This window comes from Panthera pardus, unplaced genomic scaffold, assembly GCF_024362965.1.
Source record: "Panthera pardus isolate Hobbes unplaced genomic scaffold, ASM2436296v1 HiC_scaffold_27, whole genome shotgun sequence".
Lineage (NCBI taxonomy): Eukaryota > Metazoa > Chordata > Mammalia > Carnivora > Felidae > Panthera > Panthera pardus.
In genome coordinates this window covers 81,656,507-81,679,956 of record NW_026526843.1, presented here as the reverse complement: position 1 = coordinate 81,679,956, position 23,450 = coordinate 81,656,507, and the positions used below count along the sequence as shown (strand labels likewise).

General features: G+C 41.2%; 1 protein-coding gene across 1 annotated transcript in view; it reads right to left on the bottom strand.

Moving 5' to 3' along the window:
• DGKK (diacylglycerol kinase kappa) overlaps positions 1 to 23,073 on the bottom strand; it is a 181,007-nt gene extending 157,934 nt beyond the window's left edge. Inside the window, exon 1 of the mRNA XM_019417507.2 lies at positions 22,456 to 23,073. Within this exon, the coding sequence (XP_019273052.2) occupies positions 22,456 to 23,073 (618 nt within the window). The remainder of the gene's footprint in view (positions 1 to 22,455) is intronic.
• Positions 23,074 to 23,450: the final 377 nt, after the last annotated feature.

Below are 23,450 nucleotides of genomic sequence, written 5' to 3'. Positions count from 1 at the left end.
TCATGCTTCTCTCTTAATAACTAGGTAACTACTAACCTTTCTTAATGGTTTCCCCAAACACAGTATATTCCTAGGCTTACAAATAAAGACGTGGATAATGAGAGAAGAGCTACTTGCATTCAGTCTGAGGACAACACATTAACAATATTCCATCTCCTCTCAAGGTCATTCAGAGGATTTTCATCAACAAGGAGAAAATAGCCACAGGAGAGGATAGAGAAGCTATTGAAAAAAAATACTCAGGATCAACACTTAAAAAAAAAATTGTTCCTTTAAAAAAAGTACACATTTGGGACATCTGGCTGGCTCAGTTAGAAGAGGATACCACTCTTGATCTTTGGGTCATGAGTTCAAGTGCCACATTGGGCAGAGAAATTACTTAAAAATAAATAAATAAACAAACTTAAAAAATAAAGTAATCTTTGCTTTAAAAAAACAATACTTTTTTTTAAAAAAATACACATTCTCTTCTTTCTCCCTTCTTTTATAATACTTCAGCTTCTAAATTAATATTTTTTCTCTGCCTATTTTCCCTAACAGTATTTGTCCCCATTTGTCTCTCTTCCATTATCTGATTCTATTTATTTCATTTCATTGCTTTTAATCCAGGATCAGGGGAACAGCCCTCTAACTCTTAAGTTCTTGCCTTTCTATAATCACTGTCTTGAGCACAGGGCTTACCAATACCTCTAACTCAAATTATCCAAAGCTGAACTCATAATCTTCCTTTAGTTACTATCAAAGCCTGCTTTTGTCCCTGTCTTCTCTATAATTCTAACAACTCCAGACTCGAAAGTTTAGAATCATCTTCTACTCATCTCTCCCCCATCATCCACATCCAACCGATTTCAAACCAAATCTTATCAGCATCTCTTCTATTTCTTCCCATACTGATTGCCTTAGGTCCTCAACATCTCTTGCCTAGACTGATGTCCCATTCTCTAGAGTCTTCCTATATAATCCATTCTATATATTGGTAGTTTTCTTAAATCTAAACCTAGTCATGGTACTCCCAATCAAAAACCTTCCATGATTCTCCACTGTTTATGGAATAGAACACACATTCATTCACCTGGCATTCAAGGCCCTCTGCATTTTAGTTCCCACCTAGTTCCTTCAGCCTTTCTTCCTGATTCAATAAAAGTTTCTATCATATCTAGTCTTTGTGGGATTCTCAGAGCATTGCCCTTTCTACCTCTTCCATGCCTATGCTTAGGATATTCCTTCTGCTTTTTGTCTTTTTTTTTCATTTTTGCCTATCAAAGTCCTACTTAATCTTCAGACACAGTTCAGATCTCACCTTCAAACAACCTTCCAAGACTGAGTGGCTTGCTGTATCTACTTAGCACAGTTCTTTGTCACTAACAAATCCTTAGAAAGGTTTGATGACTTGAACTCTCATAAGAGCATGTAAACTTTAGGGAACTCATGACCTGTAGGAGTGAGACAGGCTAAAAATATGTTAAATAGGAAAACTGGGCAAGCAGCCAGAGTCTCCTCCTTTTTATGCTTTAATGTCCAGCTAAATCTGTATTTGTGTGTGTGCGTGTGTGTGTGTGTGTGTGTACACCTACCTACCAGGCTGTTCAGCTACTGGAATATATATACTTGGGTATGTTCCTGGTAGTGAATGTACCAGTGTGCATCTATGGATGTATGCCTGCCTATTCCTGTACCCCTGTAAATTCCTTTTTCAAACCCTTGTTGCAGATTTCTGTTTTAAAATGATGTTCAGGTTAAATGTGATGTGGAATAAAATAGGTACTTTTTGAAATTGGTTCTGAGCATATAGGGTACAGGCTTCTAGGGAGTTGCTAAGAGAGACATTTTATTTAAATGTAAGGAATTAGTAGCAGGATCAGCCCATAACACACTATTGGGCACATCAGGAAAATGTACCATTTACTAAAGGTATTTTACTTCCATTTGTCAGAAAATTGTCATACCAATTTTGTTAGCACAAGGTACTTGACTGCCATCTTCAGGAAAATTGTTACAATAAATATATATATCTTTATGGCTTACTTTGTGAAACGTGTCCCCTTAGAGATGGCAGCCTCATATACTGTATAGACTGTACAACTTTATGTGCTGATCTTTCCCAGTTGCTATTCTTAAAAAAGGTAGAAGTTGTATATCTTATTTAAGGGAAAAGTTGTTCCTTTTGTTTGGAAAAAAAGATAGCTGTTAGAGTTTCCTGTGTCTAAGTAGAGACTCCATATTATCTTTCCTGATCAAATCATTTTCAAGATCAGGGTGCTGATCTGATTACAGGTATTGGTAAGTTAAGGATTTTCCTGTAAGCTATTTTGGAAGAAAATTTGGACTGCCAAGGGGACATCAAAGCTTAGTTGTTTCTTCTTAGTCCTCACAAGAAAGGGAGAGCCTTGGAACATTGACACCTAGCTCCAATTTCTAGTTCCAGCTACAGGAGAAATTTGACACCAAGGTAATGAATCAGGAACTTTTCAATTAATGTGAAAAGAATACCATACATAGATTAAATTCTGATTAATAGTTAAGATAGTGAAAAGGGTACCAAACGGTATCTAATAGTTAAGATAGTGAAAAGGGTACCAAACGGTATCTAGCTATGTTTAACCCTTCTCTCCATATACTATACTTAAGAATGATATTTTTTAGTGTTGCTCTACTTGAGTGTTTTAAGGAATTTGCATTTTTAAAATGACTGGCTAAATAACTCATTCTCATTTTCACCAGAATTAGCTATGTTTATGACCAAAGACTAATAATTCAAGACCACATGATCAATATAGGGCTGCTCCTAATGAGTAGGGTACCTCTGTATGAGTTAGAAAAAATTACAATCCTCTGGGAGGATATGAGGCAGCCCTGCCTACTATCACCTACTGGTAATGCACTTGAATAGCTAAGTCCATTATATTGAGGGGCGACTATATCAAAACTCCTCTGCATACCTGAATACAGAAAGTGATGGCAGCAAATATCATGGCACATATACAAATGATACTAAAATAAGGTAGCATTTGCACATTTCTTATTTTTAATATACGTTTTAGGGATGCCTGGGTGGCTCAGTTGTTTAAGCATCTGACTTGATTTTATTTCGGCTCAGGTCATGATCCTGTGGTTCGTGAGTTTGAGCCCCATGTCAGGCTCCATGCTGACAGTATGGGGCCTGTTTTGGATTCTCTCTCTCCCTCTCTCTCTCTCTCTCTCCCCCCCCCCACTTGCGTGCTCGTTCTCTCTCAAAAAAAAATAATAAACTTAAAATATGTGTTTTAGATCTAATTTCTCCATGAACCTCTATGATATTTTTATAAAGCAGTTCCACCACAATTTATTGAGTGGCAGGCTGTATGTTGGGCCCTGAGGGCCTTATCCTTATAACCCTAATGGGATACACAAGCTGTTAATCTCAATATTATATGGCAATTGAGAAGCAGAAATTTGTGTAGGGTGCTATGGGAGCACAGAGAAAGGGCACCTAACCTAAATGGGATACCAGTGAAGACTTGCTAGAGGAGATGGCTGAGCTGAGTCAGCAGCACATTATTGGCTTCATTTAAAAGACACAAAAGTTAAGCCATGGAAAGATTAAGCAATTTGCCCCATATTGCACAGTTATGCAGAGTGGAACTATAACTAGAACCAATGCGAAGTAACTCCCAATCTAAGAAAGAGTCCAAACTAGTGAACCCCTGGCTACACAGTACCATTTGGATTTATTTGAGAAATTTTATTTGAAATACTATTTTATTTGAGGAAGTTCCATACTTACATGCCTTACAGATACCTGCCTATGATATTAGAAAAATGCAAGCACACCAAAATAACCCAAACCGCAGCTTTCTAGGACAGTTAATTAGCACCTGTAACACAATCCTGGCAACTTTTAGTTCTTCATTCTGTGGTTGCTGCAGCTTGCTACAGGAAGATGTATCACATAAAAATGAGGCATGAGCTCAAACTTCCTTGGATACCAACTTGAAGAGGTCTGAGTAACTCAAATCATTCCCCGAAGTTCTTCAACCAACAAAGGCAGCTAACAAAAGTACTGCTAATTAAATGTATAATTAGGGTTTATTATAACTAGCATATATTAGTTTAGAGTCTCATTCACCACTGCTTTGAATTGGTTTTGTCCTGTTTTTATTTGTGCTTAATTGTCCTGTTTTATATGTGTTTAATTCTATAGGCTACTTCATACCCTTTCTGGATGCAGGCAGAGTGTGAATATTAAATAAATAATAACAATAGGTTAAATTTATGTAGAATTGGATCTTTTATGTGCTGCATGTACACTTTATAGTATATTAGGACCCCTTACAAAATCAACCTATATGGTACATTTATGCCTATTTTATAGGACTTGGAATAATTTTGCTGTTTTAAATTATTACAGAAGCTTACAGTTATATATTAGCTTTTACTACATATTTTTAATTATATCTACAATTTACTTGGTGTAGTGTCCTTGGCCAAGAACACAATCCCCCATAATAAAAATGTTCCTATAAACAAAGACAATGCGTATTATGACAACCCACTTAATGAGGCCTATTGTAACACTTACCTGGGGTCAGGGGAGGGAGGAACTTTCCAGCATGGCCATGTTTCCAGGAGAATATTATTAATTTCTGGAATATTTTAGGCCAAATTTTAAACTGTGACTTGCTTCTTTTTCATATTCAATGTGTTCCTACATCACCAGCGCTTTGCTAAGAAGCCAATAATAAACTGGGAATGCAAAATCGCTTTCCTCTTAGCTTAAAATTTTTTAAATATTTATTTATTTTTGGGAGACAGAGAGAGTGCAAGCAAGGGAGGGGCAGAGGGAGAGGGAGACACAAAATTGGAAGCAGGCTTCAGGCTCTCAGTACAGAGCTCTACACGGGGCTTGAACCCATGAAGGGTGGGATCATGACCAGGGCTGAAGTCGGATGCCTAACCAACTGAGCCACCCAGGCACCTCTCCTCTTAGCTTAAAATAAATAATTAGAAAGGTACATCAGTTACAAACCCATTTTATCATAAAAGGAAAGGACTAATGAAATACTTCTTGTATTTATATTAAATATTAGGCTTTCATTTAAAATTTTATTGAGAAAAAACATTAAAAAGATTCTATTGCTAAAGAGGTTTTAAACGTACTAGGCCAAAAAATAAATAAATAAACATACTAGGACAGCTGATCCCCAACTTAGGCCCTTTTTAGAACTTTCCATGGGTCTACAACATTGAAGATAAAAGATTTCACTGGATTTCCGTACTGGTTTCTTACTTTTGCTGTACAAACTCTGTGATATAGAAAAAAAAATATCAGAGAGAAAGCCGACCAGATGCTTACAAAAGTATAGTGTGGGTCAAAGAAAGCCCAAAACAATAGAAAAAGGGAACTAGATAATGTAATTCTTTTCTTTCACTTTTAGCTTTAGTAGTTTAATTTGGAATTTGGCATACAAAGAAATTGGAAGTTAGTTTTTAAGTATATACCAATCAGCCAATCCTCTGCTTCAGCCATGTTATTTTGCTAGTCAACAGCACTCCAATGGTTGTATCTCATCATTTGGATAATATACACAATTTTGTCAGTTTCCTTCAAAGTTCTAATAGGACTTTGCCATCCACTTTATTTTCCATATTATTTCAGTCTTTATGATTCTATTAGAATGGCCATTTTTTCCAACTCCAGATACTGTACAGGGCCTCATTCTTCTGACTGTAGACCTTGGCCTCACCTGCCCAATTTAAAGATAACCTCACTTCTACTTGATACTGTCACTACTTAATTTAATTCTGATTTTCTCTAGGCTTGAGGAGGATATATTGTTCCCAGTTACCTCAAACAGCTTTATTTTTTCCCCTAAATTTCTTCAATAAAAATGAATTTTCTTTTTTTTTTAATATATGAAGTTTATTGTCAAATTGGTTTCCATACAACACCCAGTGCTCATCCCAAAATGTGCCCTCCTCAATACCCATCACCACCCTACCCTCCCTCCCACCCCCCATCAACCCTCAGTTTGTTCTCAGTTTTTAACAGTCTCTTATGCTTTGGCTCTCTCCCACTCTAACCTCTTTTTTTTTTCCTTCCCCTCCCCCATGGGTTTCTATTAAGTTTCTCAGGATCCACATAAGAGTGAAACCATATGGTATCTGTCTTTCTCTATATGGCTTATTTCACTTAGCATCACACTCTCCAGTTCCATCCACGTTGCTACAAAAGGCCATATTTCATTCTTTCTCATTGCCACGTAGTATTCCATTGTGTACATAAACCACAATTTCTTTATCCATTCATCAGTTGATGGACATTTAGGCTCTTTCCATAATTTGGCTATTATTGAGAGTGCTGCTATAAACATTGGGGTACAAGTGCCCCTATGCATCAGTACTCCTGTATCCCTTGGGTAAATTCCTAGCAGTGCTACTGCTGGGTCATAGGGTAGGTCTATTTTTAATTTTCTGAGGAACCTCCACACTGCTCTCCAGAGCGGCTGCACCAATTTGCATTCCCACCAACAGGGCAAGAGGGTTCCCGTTTCTCCACATCCTCTCCAGCATCTATAGTCTCCTGATTTGTTCATTTTGGCCACTCTGACTGGCGTGAGGTGATATCTGAGTGTGGTTTTGATTTGTATTTCCCTGATAAGGAGCGACGTTGAACATCTTTTCATGTGCCTGTTGGCCATTCGGATGTCTTCTTTAGAGAAGTGTCTATTCATGTTTTCTGCCCATTTCTTCACTGGGTTATTTGTTTTTCGGGTGTGGAGTTTGGTGAGCTCTTTATAGATTTTGGATACTAGCCCTTTGTCCGATATGTCATTTGCAAATATCTTTTCCCATTCCGTTGGTTGCCTTTTAGTTTTGTTGGTTGTTTCCTTTGCTGTGAAGAAGCTTTTTATCTTCATAAGGTCACAGTAATTCATTTTTGCTTTTAATTCCCTTGCCTTTGGGGATGTGTCGAGTAAGAGATTGCTACGGCTGAGGTCAGAGAGGTCTTTTCCTGCTTTCTCCTCTAAGGTTTTGATGGTTTCCTGTCTCACATTCAGGTCCTGCATCCATTTTGAGTTTATTTTTGTGAATGGTGTGAGAAAGTGGTCTAGTTTCAACATTCTGCATGTTGCTGTCCAGTTGTCCCAGCACCATTTGTTAAAGAGACTGTCTTTTTTCCATTGGATATCTTTCCTGCTTTGTCAAAGATTAGTTGGCCATACGTTTGTGGGTCTAGTTCTGGGGTTTCTATTTTATTCCATTGGTCTATGTGTCTGGTTTTGTGCCAATACCATGCTGTCTTGATGATGACAGCTTTGTAGTAGAGGCTAAAGTCTGGGATTGTGATGCCTCCTGCTTTGGTCTTCTTCTTCAAAATTACTTTGGCTATTCGGGGCCTTTTGTGGTTCCATATGAATTTTAGGATTGCTTGTTCTAGTTTCGAGAAGAATGCTGGTGCAATTTTGATTGGGATTGCATTGAATGTGTAGACAGCTTTGGGTAGTATTGACATTTTGACAATATTTATTCTTCCAATCCATGTGCAGGGAATGTCTTTCCATTTCTTTATATCTTCTTCAATTACCTTCATAAGCTTTCTATAGTTTTCAGCATACAGATCTTGTACATCTTTGGTTAGATTTATTCCTAGGTATTTTATGCTTCTTGGTGCAATTGTGAATGGGATCAGTTTCTTTATTTGTCTTTCTGTTGCTTCATTGTTAGTGTATAAGAATGCAACTGATTTCTGTACATTGATTTTGTATCCTGCAACTTTGCTGAATTCATGTATCAGTTCTAGCAGACTTTTGTTGGAGTCTATCGGATTTTCCATGTATAATATCATGTCATCTGCAAAAAGCAAAAGCTTGATTTCATCTTTGCCAATTTGGATGCCTTTGATTTCCTTTTGTTGTCTGATTGCTGATGCTAGCACTTCCAGCACTATGTTAAACAACAGCGGTGAGTGTGGGCATCCCTGTCGTGTTCCTGATCTCAGGGAAAAAGCTCTCAGTTTTTCCCCATTGAGGATGATGTTAGCTGTGGGCTTTTCATAAATGGCTTTGATGATGTTTAAGTATGTTCCTTCTATCCCGACTTTCTCGAGGGTTTTTATTAAGAAAGGGTGCTGGATTTTGTCAAAGGCCTTTTCTGCATCGATTGACAGGATCATATGGTTCTTCTCTTTTTTTTTTTATTAATGTGATGTATCACGTTGATTGATTTGCGAATGTTGAACCAGCGCTGCATCCCAGGAATGAATCCCACTTGATCATGGTGAATAATTCTTTTTATATGCCATTGAATTCAATTTGCTAGTATCTTATTGAGAATTTTTGCATCCATATTCATCAGGGATATTGGCCTGTAGTTCTCTTTTTTTACTGGGTCTCTGTCTGGTTTAGGAATCAAAGTAATACTGGCTTCATAGAATGAGTCTGGAAGTTTTCCTTCCCTTTCTATTTCTTGGAATAGCTTGAAAAGGATAGGTATTATCTCTGCTTTAAACGTCTGGTAGAACTCCCCTGGGAAGCCATCTGGTCCTGGACTCTTATTTGTTGGGAGATTTTTGATAACCGGTTCAATTTCTTCGCTGGTTATGGGTCTGTTCAAGCTTTCTATTTCCTCCTGATTGAGTTTTGGAAGAGTGTGGGTGTTTAGGAATTTGTCCATTTCTTCCAGGTTGTCCAATTTGTTGGCATATAATTTTTCATAGTATTCCCTGATAATTGTTTGTATCTCTGAGGGATTGGTTGTAATCATTCCATTTTCATTCATGATTTTATCTATTTGGGTCATCTCCCTTTTCTTTTTGAGAAGCCTGGCTAGAGGTTTGTCAATTTTGTTTATTTTTTCAAAAAACCAACTCTTGGTTTCCTTGATCTGCTCTACCGTTTTTTTAGATTCTATATTGTTTATTTCTGCTCTGATCTTTATTATTTCTCTTCTTCTGCTGGGTTTAGGCTGCCTTTGCTGTTCTGCTTCTATTTCCTTTAGGTGTGCTGTTAGATTTTGTATTTGGGATTTTTCTTGTTTCTTGAGATAGGCCTGGATTGCAATGTATTTTCCTCTCAGGACTACCTTTGCTGCATCCCAAAGCGTCTGGATTGTTGTATTTTCATTTTCGTTTGTTTCCATATATTTTTTAATTTCTTCTCTAATTGCCTGGTTGACCCACTCATTCTTTAGTAGGGTGTTCTTTAACCTCCATGCTTTTGGAGGTTTTCCAGACTTTTTCCTGTGGTTGATTTCAAGGTTCATAGCATTGTGGTCTGAAAGTATGCATGGTATGATTTCAATTCTTGTATACTTATGAAAGGCTGTTTTGTCACCCAGTATATGATCTATCTTGGAGAATGTTCCATGTGCACTCGAGAAGAAAGTATATTCTGTTGCTTTGGGATGCAGAGTTCTAAATAGATCTGTCAAGTCCATCTGATCCAATGTATCATTCAGGGCCCTTGTTTCTTTATTGACCGTGTGTCTAGATGATCTATCCACTTCTGTAAGTGGAGTGTTAAAGTCCCCTGCAATGACCACATTCTTATCAATAAGGTTGCTTATGTTTATGAGTAATTGTTTTATATATTTGGGGGCTCCGGTATTCGGCGCATAGACATTTATAATTGTTAGCTCTTCCTGATGGATAGACCCTGTGATTATTATATAATGCCCTTCTTCATCTCTTGTTACAGCCTTTAATTTAAAGTCTAGTTTGTCTGATATAAGTATGGCTACTCCAGCTTTCTTTTGGCTTCCAGTAGCATGATAAATAGTTCTCCATCCCCTGACTCTCAATCTAAAGGTGTCCTCAGATCTAAAATGAGTCTCTTGTAGACAGCAAATAGATGGGTCTTGTTTTTTTATCCATTCGGATACCCTATGTCTTTTGGTTGGCACATTGAATCCATTTACATTCAGTGTTATTATAGAAACATACGGGTTTAGAGCCATTGTGATGTCTGTATATTTTATGCTGGTAGTGATGTCTCTCATACTTTGTCTCACAGGATCCCCCTTAGGATCTCTTGTAGGGCTGGTTTAGTGGTGACAAATTCCTTCAGTTTTTGTTTGTTTGGGAAGACCTTTATCTCTCCTTCTATTCTAAATGACAGACTTGCTGGATAAAGGATTCTCGGCTGCATATTTTTTCTGTTTAGCACACTGAAGATCTTGTGCCAATCCTTTCTGGCCTGCCAAGTTTCAAAAGAGAGATCAGTCACGAGTCTTATAGGTCTCCCTTTATATGTGAGGGCAAGTGTATCCCTTGCTGCTTTCAGAATTTTCTCTTTATCCTTGTATTTTGCCAGTTTCACTATGATATGTCGTGCAGAAGATCAAGTTACATCTGAAGGGAGTCCTCTGTGCCTCTTGGATTTCAATGCCTTTTTCCTTCCCCATATCAGGGAAGGTCTCAGCTATTATTTCTTCAAGTATACCTTCAGCACCTTTCCCTCTCTCTTCCTCCTCTGGGATACCAATTATGCATATATTATTTCTTTTTAGTGTATCACTTAGTTCTCTAATTTTCCCCTCATACTCCTGGATTTTTTTATCTCTCTTTCTCTCAGCTTCCTCTTTTTCCATAACTTTATCTTCTAGTTCACCTATTCTCTCCTCTGCCTCTTCCATCCTAGCCGTTGTCGTTTCCATTTTGTTTTGCATTTCGTTTAAAGCGTTTTTCAGCTCCTCGTGACTGTTCCTTAGTCCCTTGATCTCTGTAGCAAGAGATTCTCTGCTGTCCTCTATATTGTTTTCAAGCCCAGCGATTAATTTTATGACTATTATTCTAAATTCACTTTCTGTTATATTATTTAAATCCTTTTTGATCAGTTCATTAGCTGTTGTTATTTCCTGGAGATTCTTCTGAGGGGAATTCTTCCCTTTGGTCATTTTGGATAGTCCCTGGAGTGGTAAGGACCTGCAGGGCACTTCCCCTGTGCTGTGGTGTATAACTGGAGTTGGTGGGCGGGGCCGCAGTCTGACCTGATGTCTGCCCCCAGCCCACCGCTGGGGCCACAGTCAGACTGGTGTGTGCCTTCTCTTCCCCTCTCCTAGGGGCGGGATTCACTGTGGGGTGGCATGGCCCCTCTGGGCTACTTGCATACTGCCAGGCTTGTGGTGTTGGGGATCTGGCGTATTAGCTGGGGTGGGTAGGCAAGGTGCATGGGGGCGGGAGGGGCAGGCTTAGTTCGTTTCTCCTTAGGTGATCCACTTCAGGAAGGGCCCTGTGGCAGCAGGAGGGAGTCAGATCCGCTACCGGCTGCTGGAGGTTTGGCTCTGCAGAAGCACAGAGTTGGGTGTTTGCGTGGAGCGAGCAAGTTCCCTGACAGGAACTGGTTCCCTTTGGGATTTTGGCTGGGGGATGGGCAGGGGAGATGGCGCCGGAGAGCGCCTTTGTTCCCCACCAATCTGAGCTCTGTCATCCGGGGGCTCAACAGCTCTCCCTCCCTTTGTCCTCCAGCCTTCCCGCTTTCAGAGCAGAGCCCTTAACTTATGACCTCCCAGACGCTAAATCGAGCCTGCTGTCGGAACACACTCCATCTGGCCCCTCCGCTTTTGCCAGTCAGACTGGGGGCTCTGCTTGGCCGGCAGGTTGCCCCTACACCCCGGCTCCCTCCCGCCAGTCCGTGGAGCGCGCACCGCCTCGCCGCCCTTCCTACCCTCTTCGTGGGCCTCTCGTCTGCGCTTGGCTCCGGAGACTCCGTTCTGCTAATCCTCTGGCGGTTTTCTGGGTTATTTAGGCAGGTGTAGGTGGAATCTAAGTGATCAGCAGGATGCGCGGTGAGCCCAGCGTCCTCCTATGCTGCCATCTTCCTGTATATCCCAAAAATGAATTTTCTATCATTTAGTCCCTCATATATGAATCTAATCCACCCCTGAAAACTTATTGGATAGTGAATTTTGAATAGGGAAAATTTATTTCATTATTCTACATTGAAAAAATAATAATGCATTCCCATTTCATCTTGGAACCCTCAACTAATTTCCCCAAATATCAGTAAAGTACTCTAAAATTCCCATGTAACAATCCTCCAAATATGTATCATATTGTAAAATATTTTTAAATTTTTTTAAAATTTACTTATTTATTTTGAAAGAGATAGGAGAGAGAGAATCACAAGCAGGCTCCACCCTGTCAGCGTAGAGACCCATATGGGGCAGTCTCCAACCCACGAACTGCAAGATCACAACCTCAGTGGAAATCAAGAGTAGGATGCTCAACAGACTGAGCCACACCCAGATGCCTCTTATAAAGCATTTCATATACCAATTACGTGATTATTGAACATTTAGTGAGCTAACTGACAGATATGTTTATGTGTAGTTCACAATGATGCCTTACTGTACTGGATACAAAACAAACAAAAAACAAACAAACAAAAGCAAGCAAACTTTCAAGCTGCCTGGGAGTGTCTATGTTTTTTTTTTCCATTAGAATTCCATAGATTCCATAGAATCAAAAAATTTAGTGCTGATGAGGGACGATGGAAAGGCAACAAAAGGTTTTCCAGGAATTTGTAGAAAGACAACTCACCAGTGAAAAGCAATATACTAACAAAACCATCAAGTGAGCCACTAAATGGGTGCTTTGATTCCGCGTGAAACCAAAAAAAAATTTTTTAAAAATGCCCTGGAGGTCTAGTCAGCAAGTTGAGTAAATTAAAGCAAAAGAGACCATGGCAATGCCAAAATTATCATTTTAATTGTCTTGACAGTCAAGCGGAGTAAGGTGAAGGAGTGAGAAAGGGACAGCAAAATCCAAAGTCTGAGTAAGAGAAAAGTTATGTTCCACTGAAGCCTGGCAGGACGGAAACAGTCACAGTAAGCATTAATTGAGGTTAGTGAGAAGGCACAAACTTGTTAATTTTCTGAAATCAATAATCTTGTTTTGTAGCTTGATTTACTTTCCTCTTTGCTGTTTATGCTTAGCTGTTTTAATAAAGCTACATCACATTTTTCTTTTATACTGGAAGGGACACACGTGGTGATGTAAATAAGCCATGAAATAGTATGTTCAAGGTACATAACAAATGCAAATGACACTTATTGAAGGAAAATTAACAATTAAAGTAAGCAGGGACTACTGTTATAGGTGGGGTTCAGAGGATGGTGCTGTGATGCTGGAGCTGGATTCAGGAGAGTGGGGGACTCAATTGACAGAGCCCAAGTTAATAAAAACTCTCCTGGTTTCAAGTGTCTCTACTCATAGCCAAGGAGATTAACAATTTTGTTTGTACTCAGTGGGTACCTTTCATTTCCTGTCTCAAACTGCAAAATCCCAGGTAGAGACATTAGCTGCAGGAGAGGGCAAATGAATGAACATCCAGGATTCTTGAATTTCTTAGTTGAGCCTGCAAGCAGTGCTTCCATCGCCCTCCTACTCCTGGAGGCAGGGGCAGGCTCATTCCTCATGCCCACTGCCTCTTGTTTCAGAAGAATTCAGCAAAACTCTGGGTTGGAGCATCACGCTTATCTTTCAGAATCCCCTGGTAACATGTGCCATGCCCTGTGCTAGGAGGAAAACAAGAGGGTGGGAATCACTGTCCTCAGGGTCGGATATCTCTTTTATAAGGCTCTTTAAGGAAAGAGGCTTAACCAACAAATGCCTGAAATGCTTTGGAAGATGAAAATCTCTAAGTGCTACAGAAGAGGCTGAAGACTCTGATCTTACTCAATACCACATTATACTTGCCTGTTAAATTACTGATTCAACCTTGGTTGGATTGTATATGGTTTATTAACTCGCTCAATTTTCTACCACAGTTGGCTAATGAAAGCTGAATGAATATTCTATCCCCTCATAATTGTTGGTAATGTCCTCACAGGAAAGTATTTCCCTTCTGGGTAAGAGCAACCTGAAAGAGCATGGTTGGTAACTGTGTGTTAAAGAGACAAAGCCATTAGTACATTTTTGCATATGGTGAAAAGTGACCCAACTGAGTCTCAGAAATTTAAATTTAGATTTTCTTTTTGGGAATTTAACAGTGGGAAGAGGGTGGATTTTGCTTAGGGTCTCCTTCTTCAAGTCCAAATCACAAAAGCTATCAGGACAAATGAAATCTGGATGTCATAGAAAGTGCAGTAAGTAAATGTGAGATCACACTGCCAATTGTATATGCAACATTCGTTAGTGTAGACACAAGTTTTGTCTACATAAAGTGTGTACTTTCATTGCTTTACATTGCAATCACGTCTCTGAACAGTTATGTTTTCAGCTTGTGTTTATCAATCAGATCATACAGGTGTTCGACTAGATAAACTTTAAGCTAAAATTAACAATTGTTTCCTAAATACAATGTAGAACAACGTAGCACATGATCTAATAATTAAGTCAGGGAGGTAACGTGTAGGGGGAGGAGGAGAGCCTGAGACACTATTGTACATTTCCCTAAAGTCTTACTACTGTAGACTATAAGATATATAAGCATATATTCAGAGAAAATAAACGGAAAACAACAAAATATTAATTATCTCTTGATACTTCATCTTGAGTGGTGGGGTGCTGCGTAATTTTTATTTACATTTTGGAATTTTTTTAAAATTTTTAAGTTTATTTATTTATTTTTGAGAGAGAGAACACAAGCAGGGGAGAAGCAGAGAGAGGGAGAAAGGGAGAGGGCAAGGGAGAGAGAGAAAGAGGAGAGAGAGAGAGAGAGAGAGTGAGAATCTTAAGCAAGCTCCACCCTGTCAGCACAGAACCTGATATATATATATATATATATATATATATATATATATATATATATATATAAATTATTGTTGTTAGCTAACATACAGTGTATACAGTGTGTTCTTGACTTTGGGAGTGGATCCCCATGATTCATTGCTTACATACAACACCCAGTGCTCATCCCAACAAGTGCCCTCCTCAATGCCCATCACCCAATTTCCTCTCTCCCCCCCCCTTCCCATCAACCCTCAGTTTTTTCTCTATATTTAAGAGTCTCTTATGGTTTGCCTCCCTCCTAATTCTATTTCCATGGGCAGAGTTTGCCTTTCTGGAGTGCACAGCCTGACTGGCTGATGGGGAAGGTAACCAGAAATGGGCTGGAGTTGGAGCAGAGGGAAACCAGCTGGGAATTAAGCATTTACTACCTTTCATCTTCAGGTTCTCAATTTAAGGTTCATTGGCATGGTTCTAGAATGATATTACCCTTTCTTTATATAACTTTCCTACTCTTTAGAGTGGGGTAGGTGTGGAGAGCACTTTTTCCTAAAAGACAGGCTTTTCTCTCCCCTCTTTCTCTTTAGGGGAATAAAGTTTAACGATGTTGGTGAGATTATGGCCAATTTGCCTAAGGTTAGGAGAATTTCTTTTTCTCTTACAGTTCTTTTCTGGTTTTTTTTTCCTTGTGGATGTGGAGAGGAATAAGGTCTATTGATTTTAGTGAAGTTGAAAGCTTCTTTTATGATGGGCGGATTTTCCTTTTAAAAAATCTCTGGGTAAAAAAGTCCCTTGCTTTTGGTTGGGTTGTGGGAGCACACATCTTTAGGTTTGGAGGATTTCCATTTTTATAAATCTAAGTTTTGTAGGGAGAAACTATAAGGGCCACTGGTTTTAGTGAGGTTGGAAGCCCTCCTCAAGGGGGTTTCCTTTCTTTCATTTTCTGTAAAATGAACAATTTATTTGGAAGAAATAAGATTGGGAGCATCTTTCTGTAAAATACTTCCTTTTTCTTTTATTTCATTAAAAAATACTTGAAAGCTGGAATATAAATAAGGTCCCTGGGTTTGGGTGGGGTTGGGGGCATCTCCCCTTGAATAAGCTTTAGAAAGAGATTTTGTGAGGTTTTCTTTTTTTCTCCTTTTTGTGGGAGGTAGAGTGGGTTGATCATCAGGAATAATACACTTTATGGACAATAAAGAACTGGTGCACCTTTCCTGAGGAAAATTTCTTTCTTTTAAAAATTATCCCTTAATTTATTTTCTTCTGCATCTCATTCCCTCCCTCTTTACCCCTTCCTTTCCTCCCCCTTGCTCCCTCTCCTTCCACCTCCCCTTTGGTCTCTCTTTTGCTCTCTTTTTTTTTTTTATTTTTTACTTATTTAATTTTTTTGGAGAAAAATGTTCAGGGACTTTGGTGGGTTTTGAGGCATTTTTATTCTCTAAAACGGAGGTTTCTTTTTGAAAATATTTATATTTCCAATTTTTAAATTTCCTATATTAACAATCAAGTTTTGGAGTTTGAATAAATTCAGATCATCTCCCACTAGAAGGATTTCCTTTTAATTTTTCTTCTTAAAAAATTTGCATTTTTTTTTGCTGTATCTTGACAAAAAAGTTCATGTGTCTTTGTGTAGATGGAGTACTTCTCTTTAAGAGGATTACGTTTTCATTTCATTAATATTATCTCCCCCCCCAACATACATGCCTTTCCATTATTGATTATTCTTTTAAATCTTAAAATTGTATTTGGAGGATAGGTTCATGTGCTTTGGTGATGATGGGGCTTCTCCCCTTGGCAGGGGAAGGATTTATTTCTTTTCTTTTTTTTCCTTTTCTGGAAATTAAAAATTCAGGATGTTTGGTATGATCAGGGACTCTGTCCTTTAATATTTCTTTTGTTTGTTAAAATGTTTGTGTGTTTCTGGGATGGAAGTATTGGTTAAGTTTCATCTATGACTTTGATGATTTTGAAAGTATCAACACTTAAAAAGACTTCCTTTTTGTTTGTTTTTCCCAAAGAGAAAAAATTGGGGGGTGAATAAAGGTTCTTTTCCTTGTTGAGGTTGGAGGCCTTGCCTTTAAGAGGATCTTCCTTTTAGTTCTTTTTGATAAATGTCTTTTTTTGCTTATGTATTCATTTATTCCTTTGTTTATTTGTGGGAAGATAGTAGGTCCAGTATGTTGCAGCTGGAGGAGTGACCTTCCTTTTACTTATTTTTTAAAATTGATATATAATTCACATATCACACAATTCACCATTTTCAAGTGTACAGAGTGAGTGTTTTTTAGCATATTCACAGTCATGCAATCATCACTGCTATCTAATTTCAGAAGATTTTTATCATCCTTCCAAAGAAATCCTGTACCCTTTAGCCATTACCCACACTTCCCCTCTTCCTCTTACCCCAACCCGCAGGCTACCACTAATCTACTTTCAGTCTCTAAGAATTTGCCTATTCTGGACATTTCATGTAATTGGAAGAAATAACGTTAGGGAGATTTGGTGAGACTGGTATACCTCCCCTTTGGGAGATTTATTTTTGCCCCCATAACTTTTGCAAGGAGTTCAGCATGAGACGTGAGGTGGAAATAAAGTTTTATAAATTTCATGATTTTTTTAAAGGTTAGAAATACTGTTTACCTTGAGGTGATTTCTCTCTTTTTCTCTTTAATTTTCCTCTTGGGGACATAAGTTTCATGGGTTTTGATGAGAGTGAGGAACACCTCCCTTTAGAATTTTTTTTTTCTTAAAATAGTTTTTAAGGGAGGGATAAGTTTCATTATCTGGGGTCACTGTTCCTTTCTTCTTCTTCTTTTTTAATTCGTACATTTGTTTTTCTATTTTGAGAATAAGGTTTATTTGCTTTGTTGAGGGTGGGGCATCTCCCTTTAGGAATGGATGCTTTCTTTTTTTAATCTTTGAAATATTTTTTTTTTTCGTAGAGGGAATTACAGTCAGCAGTCTTTGGAAAGGTTGGGCACCCTATCCCTAGCAGAATTTCTATTTATTTTCTTTCCAGAAAAAGGTCTTCTTTGGGAATAATAGGTTCAGGGTTTTGTGCCTCTTATCCTTCCTTCTCAGGCTCCTGTTCTAGGGTGGCCCCCGCTGGGAGCATCAGACTGGGAACAGCAATTGCTGCTTTGAACAAATTCCAGGCTGATGGAATGTCAGCTTAAAGATTCTTCTTAGACAAATGAGGCTCTTATGTGTCACAGAAAGCCCTATTTTGGATACTTTCAAAAATCCACATTAGATAAATTAATAATTATATTAGGTGTCAAGTTTTATTTTTCGTTCTCCCACCCTGCTGCCTTCTTCAGGGAAATAAGAGTTAATAATGCAGAGGAAAGCATTCTGCAAACTGTAAAGGGCCATACTAGCAGGATTATCTAATCCTTATTATAATATCCCTGAATGGCTTCCTGGCCTCTATGGATTTTCCTCTTTTCCTTGGGAGCACTTTGGGAAATGGATCAGTCTTTCCTTTTGGGCTGCAGATGTGCAGAAGCCCCAGCCAGAGATTTTTAATAAACGCATAAGAATTGTATTCTCAGGAAAGACCACTGACCAAATATCTCATTATCTTTTTTAGAACATACTGCCGCAAATGCTCAGGAGCTCTCAGAATATACCAAATAAATCAGATAGTTTCATCAAAACCTGGCAAAGAGGGGGGAAAGAGCCTAAAAGGAAAGAAAATAATTTCATCTTGACCTTCAACAGGTTAAACATTCGATCCTACAATCCCAAAGCTGCTTATAGTCATTGCAGGTATTCTATTCACTTAGGAAAAAATATATTACCCCTGAAACCCACAACATCATCATTAGTCTGCTGCTGCTGGGACTGCAAGGGATAAGGACACTTTCCAAACATTTTTTTTTAATTGTTGGTAATTTGCTTGTTAATTATGGCTCTAACATCCATTCTGAAAAAGGAAAGACTGACTGCATTTCTTTAAAGGCTATATATTCCAGGCTATTTATTTATTTATTTATTTATTTTATATTCCAGGCTATTTAAATAATCATTTACTTCTTACTCTGAAATCAATGAGAATGCATTTTTATTCATTCACAGCAACAGTCTCTACATCTCGCTGGAAATGGAATTTATAGGTTTCAAGCTTCAGTAAATGTTTACTGAGCAAAAATAGGGAGGGCTGAATTGTACTAGGCACTGAGAGGGAAAGAGTATCTACCTTTGAGAAGCTCAGAAATAAGTAAAATGATAAAGTATTTAGGTAAGAATTACCAGATATCCTATAAACAAATGCTTGCTACTTTGGAAGAAAGTGTGTGCAAAGAAATACCAGGAAACTGCTCTGTTATGGTTTGGGGTATAATGGTAACTGGTAATTGATCTATTAGCACATACCCCTCCCCCCAAAAAAATAAAGGCCACAAAACTGTATTTATTTTCAGATTTTCATTGATCACCTGTATGATGTGGTTATAATTCCATAGCTAGTTACACCCAATTAATAAAAACATAAGCTATCTTTCTTCAACCACAACTGAGGGGAGAGAAACAAATACAGTACCCTTCATTTAAGCCCCACTCCCCCCCAAGGAGTCATGGCATTGTTAAAGAACCAATTCACACATCCTTACTTACACTTACTGCCACCAGGTGGGAGACTACAGCTCATTTCCTAGAAATCAAAACATTTTAGAAAGGAAGGAAATAGACAGGTTTGGTTCATAAGATTATGTTATCCTGGTATCTATTTGGAAAGACACATGAGCCTCCTTTTCTCAGTCTCTACCCTCATGATTGGCATGGATTTGCAACCAACATGTTCTGAAACCTGAAAAGAGCAGACTCCAAACTGGAAGATGTTGACTTTTCTTCCTTCCTTCCTTCCTTCCTTCCTTCCTTCCTTCCTTCCTTCCTTCCTTTTTTCTTTCTTTCTTTCTTTCTTTCTTTCTTTCTTTCTTTCTTTCTTTCTTTCTTTCCTTCTGCAATACCAGTCAGCAAAATTATCTGGGAGAAACTTGCAGTCACATTCAAACACTTTGTTTTGCTCATTTCATCCTTTGACTTATCAGGTTAGTTCCATGCTACTGGTACTGACTGTGCCTTGCCAGGTAGGATCTCATTGTATGATAAGAGCTGTATTTTGTTATGATCTCTGAGTGTGTGTGTGTGTGTGTGTGTGTGTGTGTGTTTCCCCAAGTTTGCCTCAAGGAGGCAGTGTCTGAGAACAACACCTCCTCAGGTAAGATGGCAACCTGTTTGCCTTGAAAGTTAAGATGCAAGTCAGCTGGTTGTGGGTGCTATTTGCCTGAGGAGGATGCAGCAGAGAACGGTCCTATCACTGAAGATCAGATGTTCCCAGCCAGAGAGCAATTGCATAGCAACACCTAGGGGGTTGAAGAGGCTTTGGCTCCCAGGGATCTGAACATATACCCAGATCCTTTGCATCCTTCAAAATCATCTAGAGCCACTGATAGGTTCGTCTACATGGCCCTCTTAGCGGATAGTCAGGGTTCTTAACCCAATCCTAAAAGATAAATGACTGGACAAATGACTAACTCTACGGAGGACAAAGTCAAACCTTGGTGGGGGGAGGAAGGTCCTGGTCCCCTGCCAGGGCTGCCAAATGCCTATGGGTCAGTCACCCAGCACATCTGAGAGGGCACTGTGTAGAGGAAGCTAACCTGATTCCCCTTACCTTGATCCTCCTTATCTGTCTGGCAACAGACATTTTTCCTGTTAAGCTCGTGGGACATGTTTTCCCCCTGTCACGGGGCTCATCCCTAGAGCTCCTGGCCTCTAGTCAGTCTACCAGAGGCCAAAGAGGCCATATATTTGCTGGACATCCCGGTAATTAAGTCCCCAGGTGTTGGTTTCAGAGCCAGGTTCCCCAAATCTCACTTAAGAAGGCCATAGGTTAGGTGGTCCCTGCTGGTCTCCCTCCCATCGGCTTCATTGCAAACTCTCCCAAAATGACAGGAGCAAGTCCCAGTTTAGGGTGATCTCTGGTGTCTTGCTACACTGCCATTTCCTTTCCTGAGATTGCTGCAGGGAGGAGGAGAGCCACCCCCCTGGAGAGAGCCGGGTTGTTGGATTTAAAAAAAAAAACTGGGGCGCCTGGGTGGCTCAGTCGGTTAAGCGTCCGACTTCGGCTCAGGTCACGATCTCACTGTCCGTGGGTTCGAGCCCCGCGTCGGGCTCTGTGCTGACTGCTCAGAACCCGGAGCCTGTTTCAGATTCTGTGTCTCCCTCTCTCTCTGACCCTCCCCCATTCATGCTGTCTCTCTCTGTCTCAAAAATAAATAAATGTTAAAAAAATTTTAAAAAAGACCAACAACTTGTCTTAGTCTCCTACAGTCCTATTTTATCTATTTTTTAGCCTCTGCACTTTTTTTCACCCTGTGAAACTTTTCGCTTTAGGCTTCCTTTTATTCAATCATTTATCATTGCAGTTATTTTGCAAACTCAAGCCTTCCTACTCATAATTCAGGAAGCAACCAGCGCTCCCATTTCCATTTCGCGATGCCAAGTTCTGCCCCCTTCCCCTACATTCTACAAGTGTGCGCTCCACAGCAGAAGGATTCCAGAGTCGTGTCCCTACGACCTGCTAGGCAGCAGGATGGACGGGTATTGTTGGTGTGGTATGTTATTTGTTTCTGCATTTTGTTTCGTGTTTTTTTTTTTTTTTCCTGCAGTGGAAGCTAAATCAATGTGTATCTATACGTTATCATGATATTCACAGTCTCATGGAACGAAGTTTAGGGGAAAGGAAGAGTAGGGGGAGTACAGAGAAAGCAAGAAAGACAAACAGATTCCTGCCAAAGAGCCAACGGGGTTTCGGGGGTCCAAGGAGAACACAGAAAACCTTCCTCCTCCCCCCACCACCGCGGGTGCGCGAGGATCCTCCACTCGTCTTCTCCAGGCTAAGTGCAACGTTTAGGAAGGCATCTCTGAAGACTGGAAGAGATGAGGATTTCCATTCACACGCTCTCAAATACCAAGTCCTATTTTGGTGTCTCTAAGCCGGGACTCCTGTACCATTTCAACTGGCCCCAGTGCGGGATGCCAGTCGCCCGCTTGTGACGCGGCCCATCACCATATCACCTACCTGCCTGGAAATCCTGCAGACAGATGGAATGGTGGCTTCGACACACGCATGCTCTCCCCCTCCTCCCCAGTGAACCCTGCCCTTCCCCTGCAGTGCGCGTGGGCGCCGCCCATCCCCTCATCCCCACCCGGAGTACAAGCTCCCAGCAGCCAACAGAGGCGCAGGGTACCTCCTTGGAGCGCCGCCAGTTGCGCCCGCACTAATGACCCCCTCCCCAGTGTCAGGGAGGGGGCCAAGCTGACGACTGCGGCTCCGCAGCTTGGGCCTCTGCGGTAGTGACCGCGGCTAAGAGGTGTGTCCCCCCCCCCCTCCGCCATCCCCACCACTCAGTCCCATCGTTGTGTACCCAGGGCCAGTCCGAAATACTTCTCTAGGTCTCTTGCGCTCCCTGGGGACGTCTTCCTCCTCTTTTTCAAGATATAGGTGCTCACTGCACTGCCACTTCTCCCCATGGGGAAAACTGCTCCGACTCCCAATCCGTGCAGTCACCCCAGTTTTTAGCCCCAGAGAGCCCACTCTCACTTCCACCTGTTGCTTCCCGCCTCCCAACCATTTCCCACTGCCCCTCGATCCCCCACCTCTTCATCTCTTCGCGCATCTTTGCCAGTCAGTGGCAGCAGCCAAATGGGATGCTTCGGGTACAGAGTCCCACAAGCTCGGTAGCCTTTCGGCCTCATTTTACTTCTTTTCCCCCCGTCCCAGGGGTTCTTTTTCTTACCTTGATACTGGAGAACAGCACTGGCGTTCGGGGCGATGATGTCTTTGGACCCCTCTCTGGAGCTACCACCGGACACTGCAATAGACGTGGTGCTGGGCTCGGCTCCGGACGGGACTCTGGAGCCGGCTCAAGGCAGGACTCTGTGGCTGGTTCTGTGGCTGGTTCTGGGGCCGGCTCAGGGGCCGGTTCTGTAGCTGGTACTGGGGCCGGCTCAGAGGCCGGTTCTGTGGCTGGTTCTGGGGCTGGTTCTGGGGCTGGTTCCGGAGCCCGCTCGGGGGCCGGTTCCGTGGCTGGTTCTAAGATCGGTTCCGTATCGAGTTCTGAGGCTGATTCTGGAGCTGGCTTGGGGGCCGGTTCTGTATCTGGTTCTGGGACCGTTTCAGTGTCGAGTTCTGGGGCTGGTTCTGGGGTCGCTCTCGGACAGGGCTCCGGAACAGGCTCTGGACAGAACTCCAGTACCGGTTCCGGCGAAGGCGCGTGGAGCAGCGGAGGAGCCCGCGGCGGCGGCGGCTGCTGCGGCGGCGGCGGCCACGGCGGCGGCGGCTCTGGAGACTCCGCGGGCTGCTCTCCATCCTGAGGCGGGTCAGTGCCCTGGGCCGCGGCAGCTCCGCTGTCCATGGCCGCACACCTCCTCAGGTCTGGGCAGCTAGCACCCGGGAGCTCAGAGGGCTAAAGTACCCTCGGGCGCCCCGCCCACTCCAGTTCGACGACCCCTTGCAGGATGCCAAACTTTCCCCCGCCCTGCTCCATTGCTGGCTCCGCTCTGAGGTCTAACCTAGGGGCGCTCGGCGTCTCCCAGTGCTGGAACACGCCCCTCGGTGAGCGCACACCTCTTCGTAAGCAGCCACGGGTCCGATGGGCGGGAAGCAGAGGGGCTTGCGAATGGGGACTGGACAGAGCGCTTGATGACCTCCTAGCGACGTGCTGGAGGGGAGGGGGGGGAGAGACAAAAAAGGGGAGGGGGGAGTGGAGCGGCCCGGGGGGGGGGGGTTGGA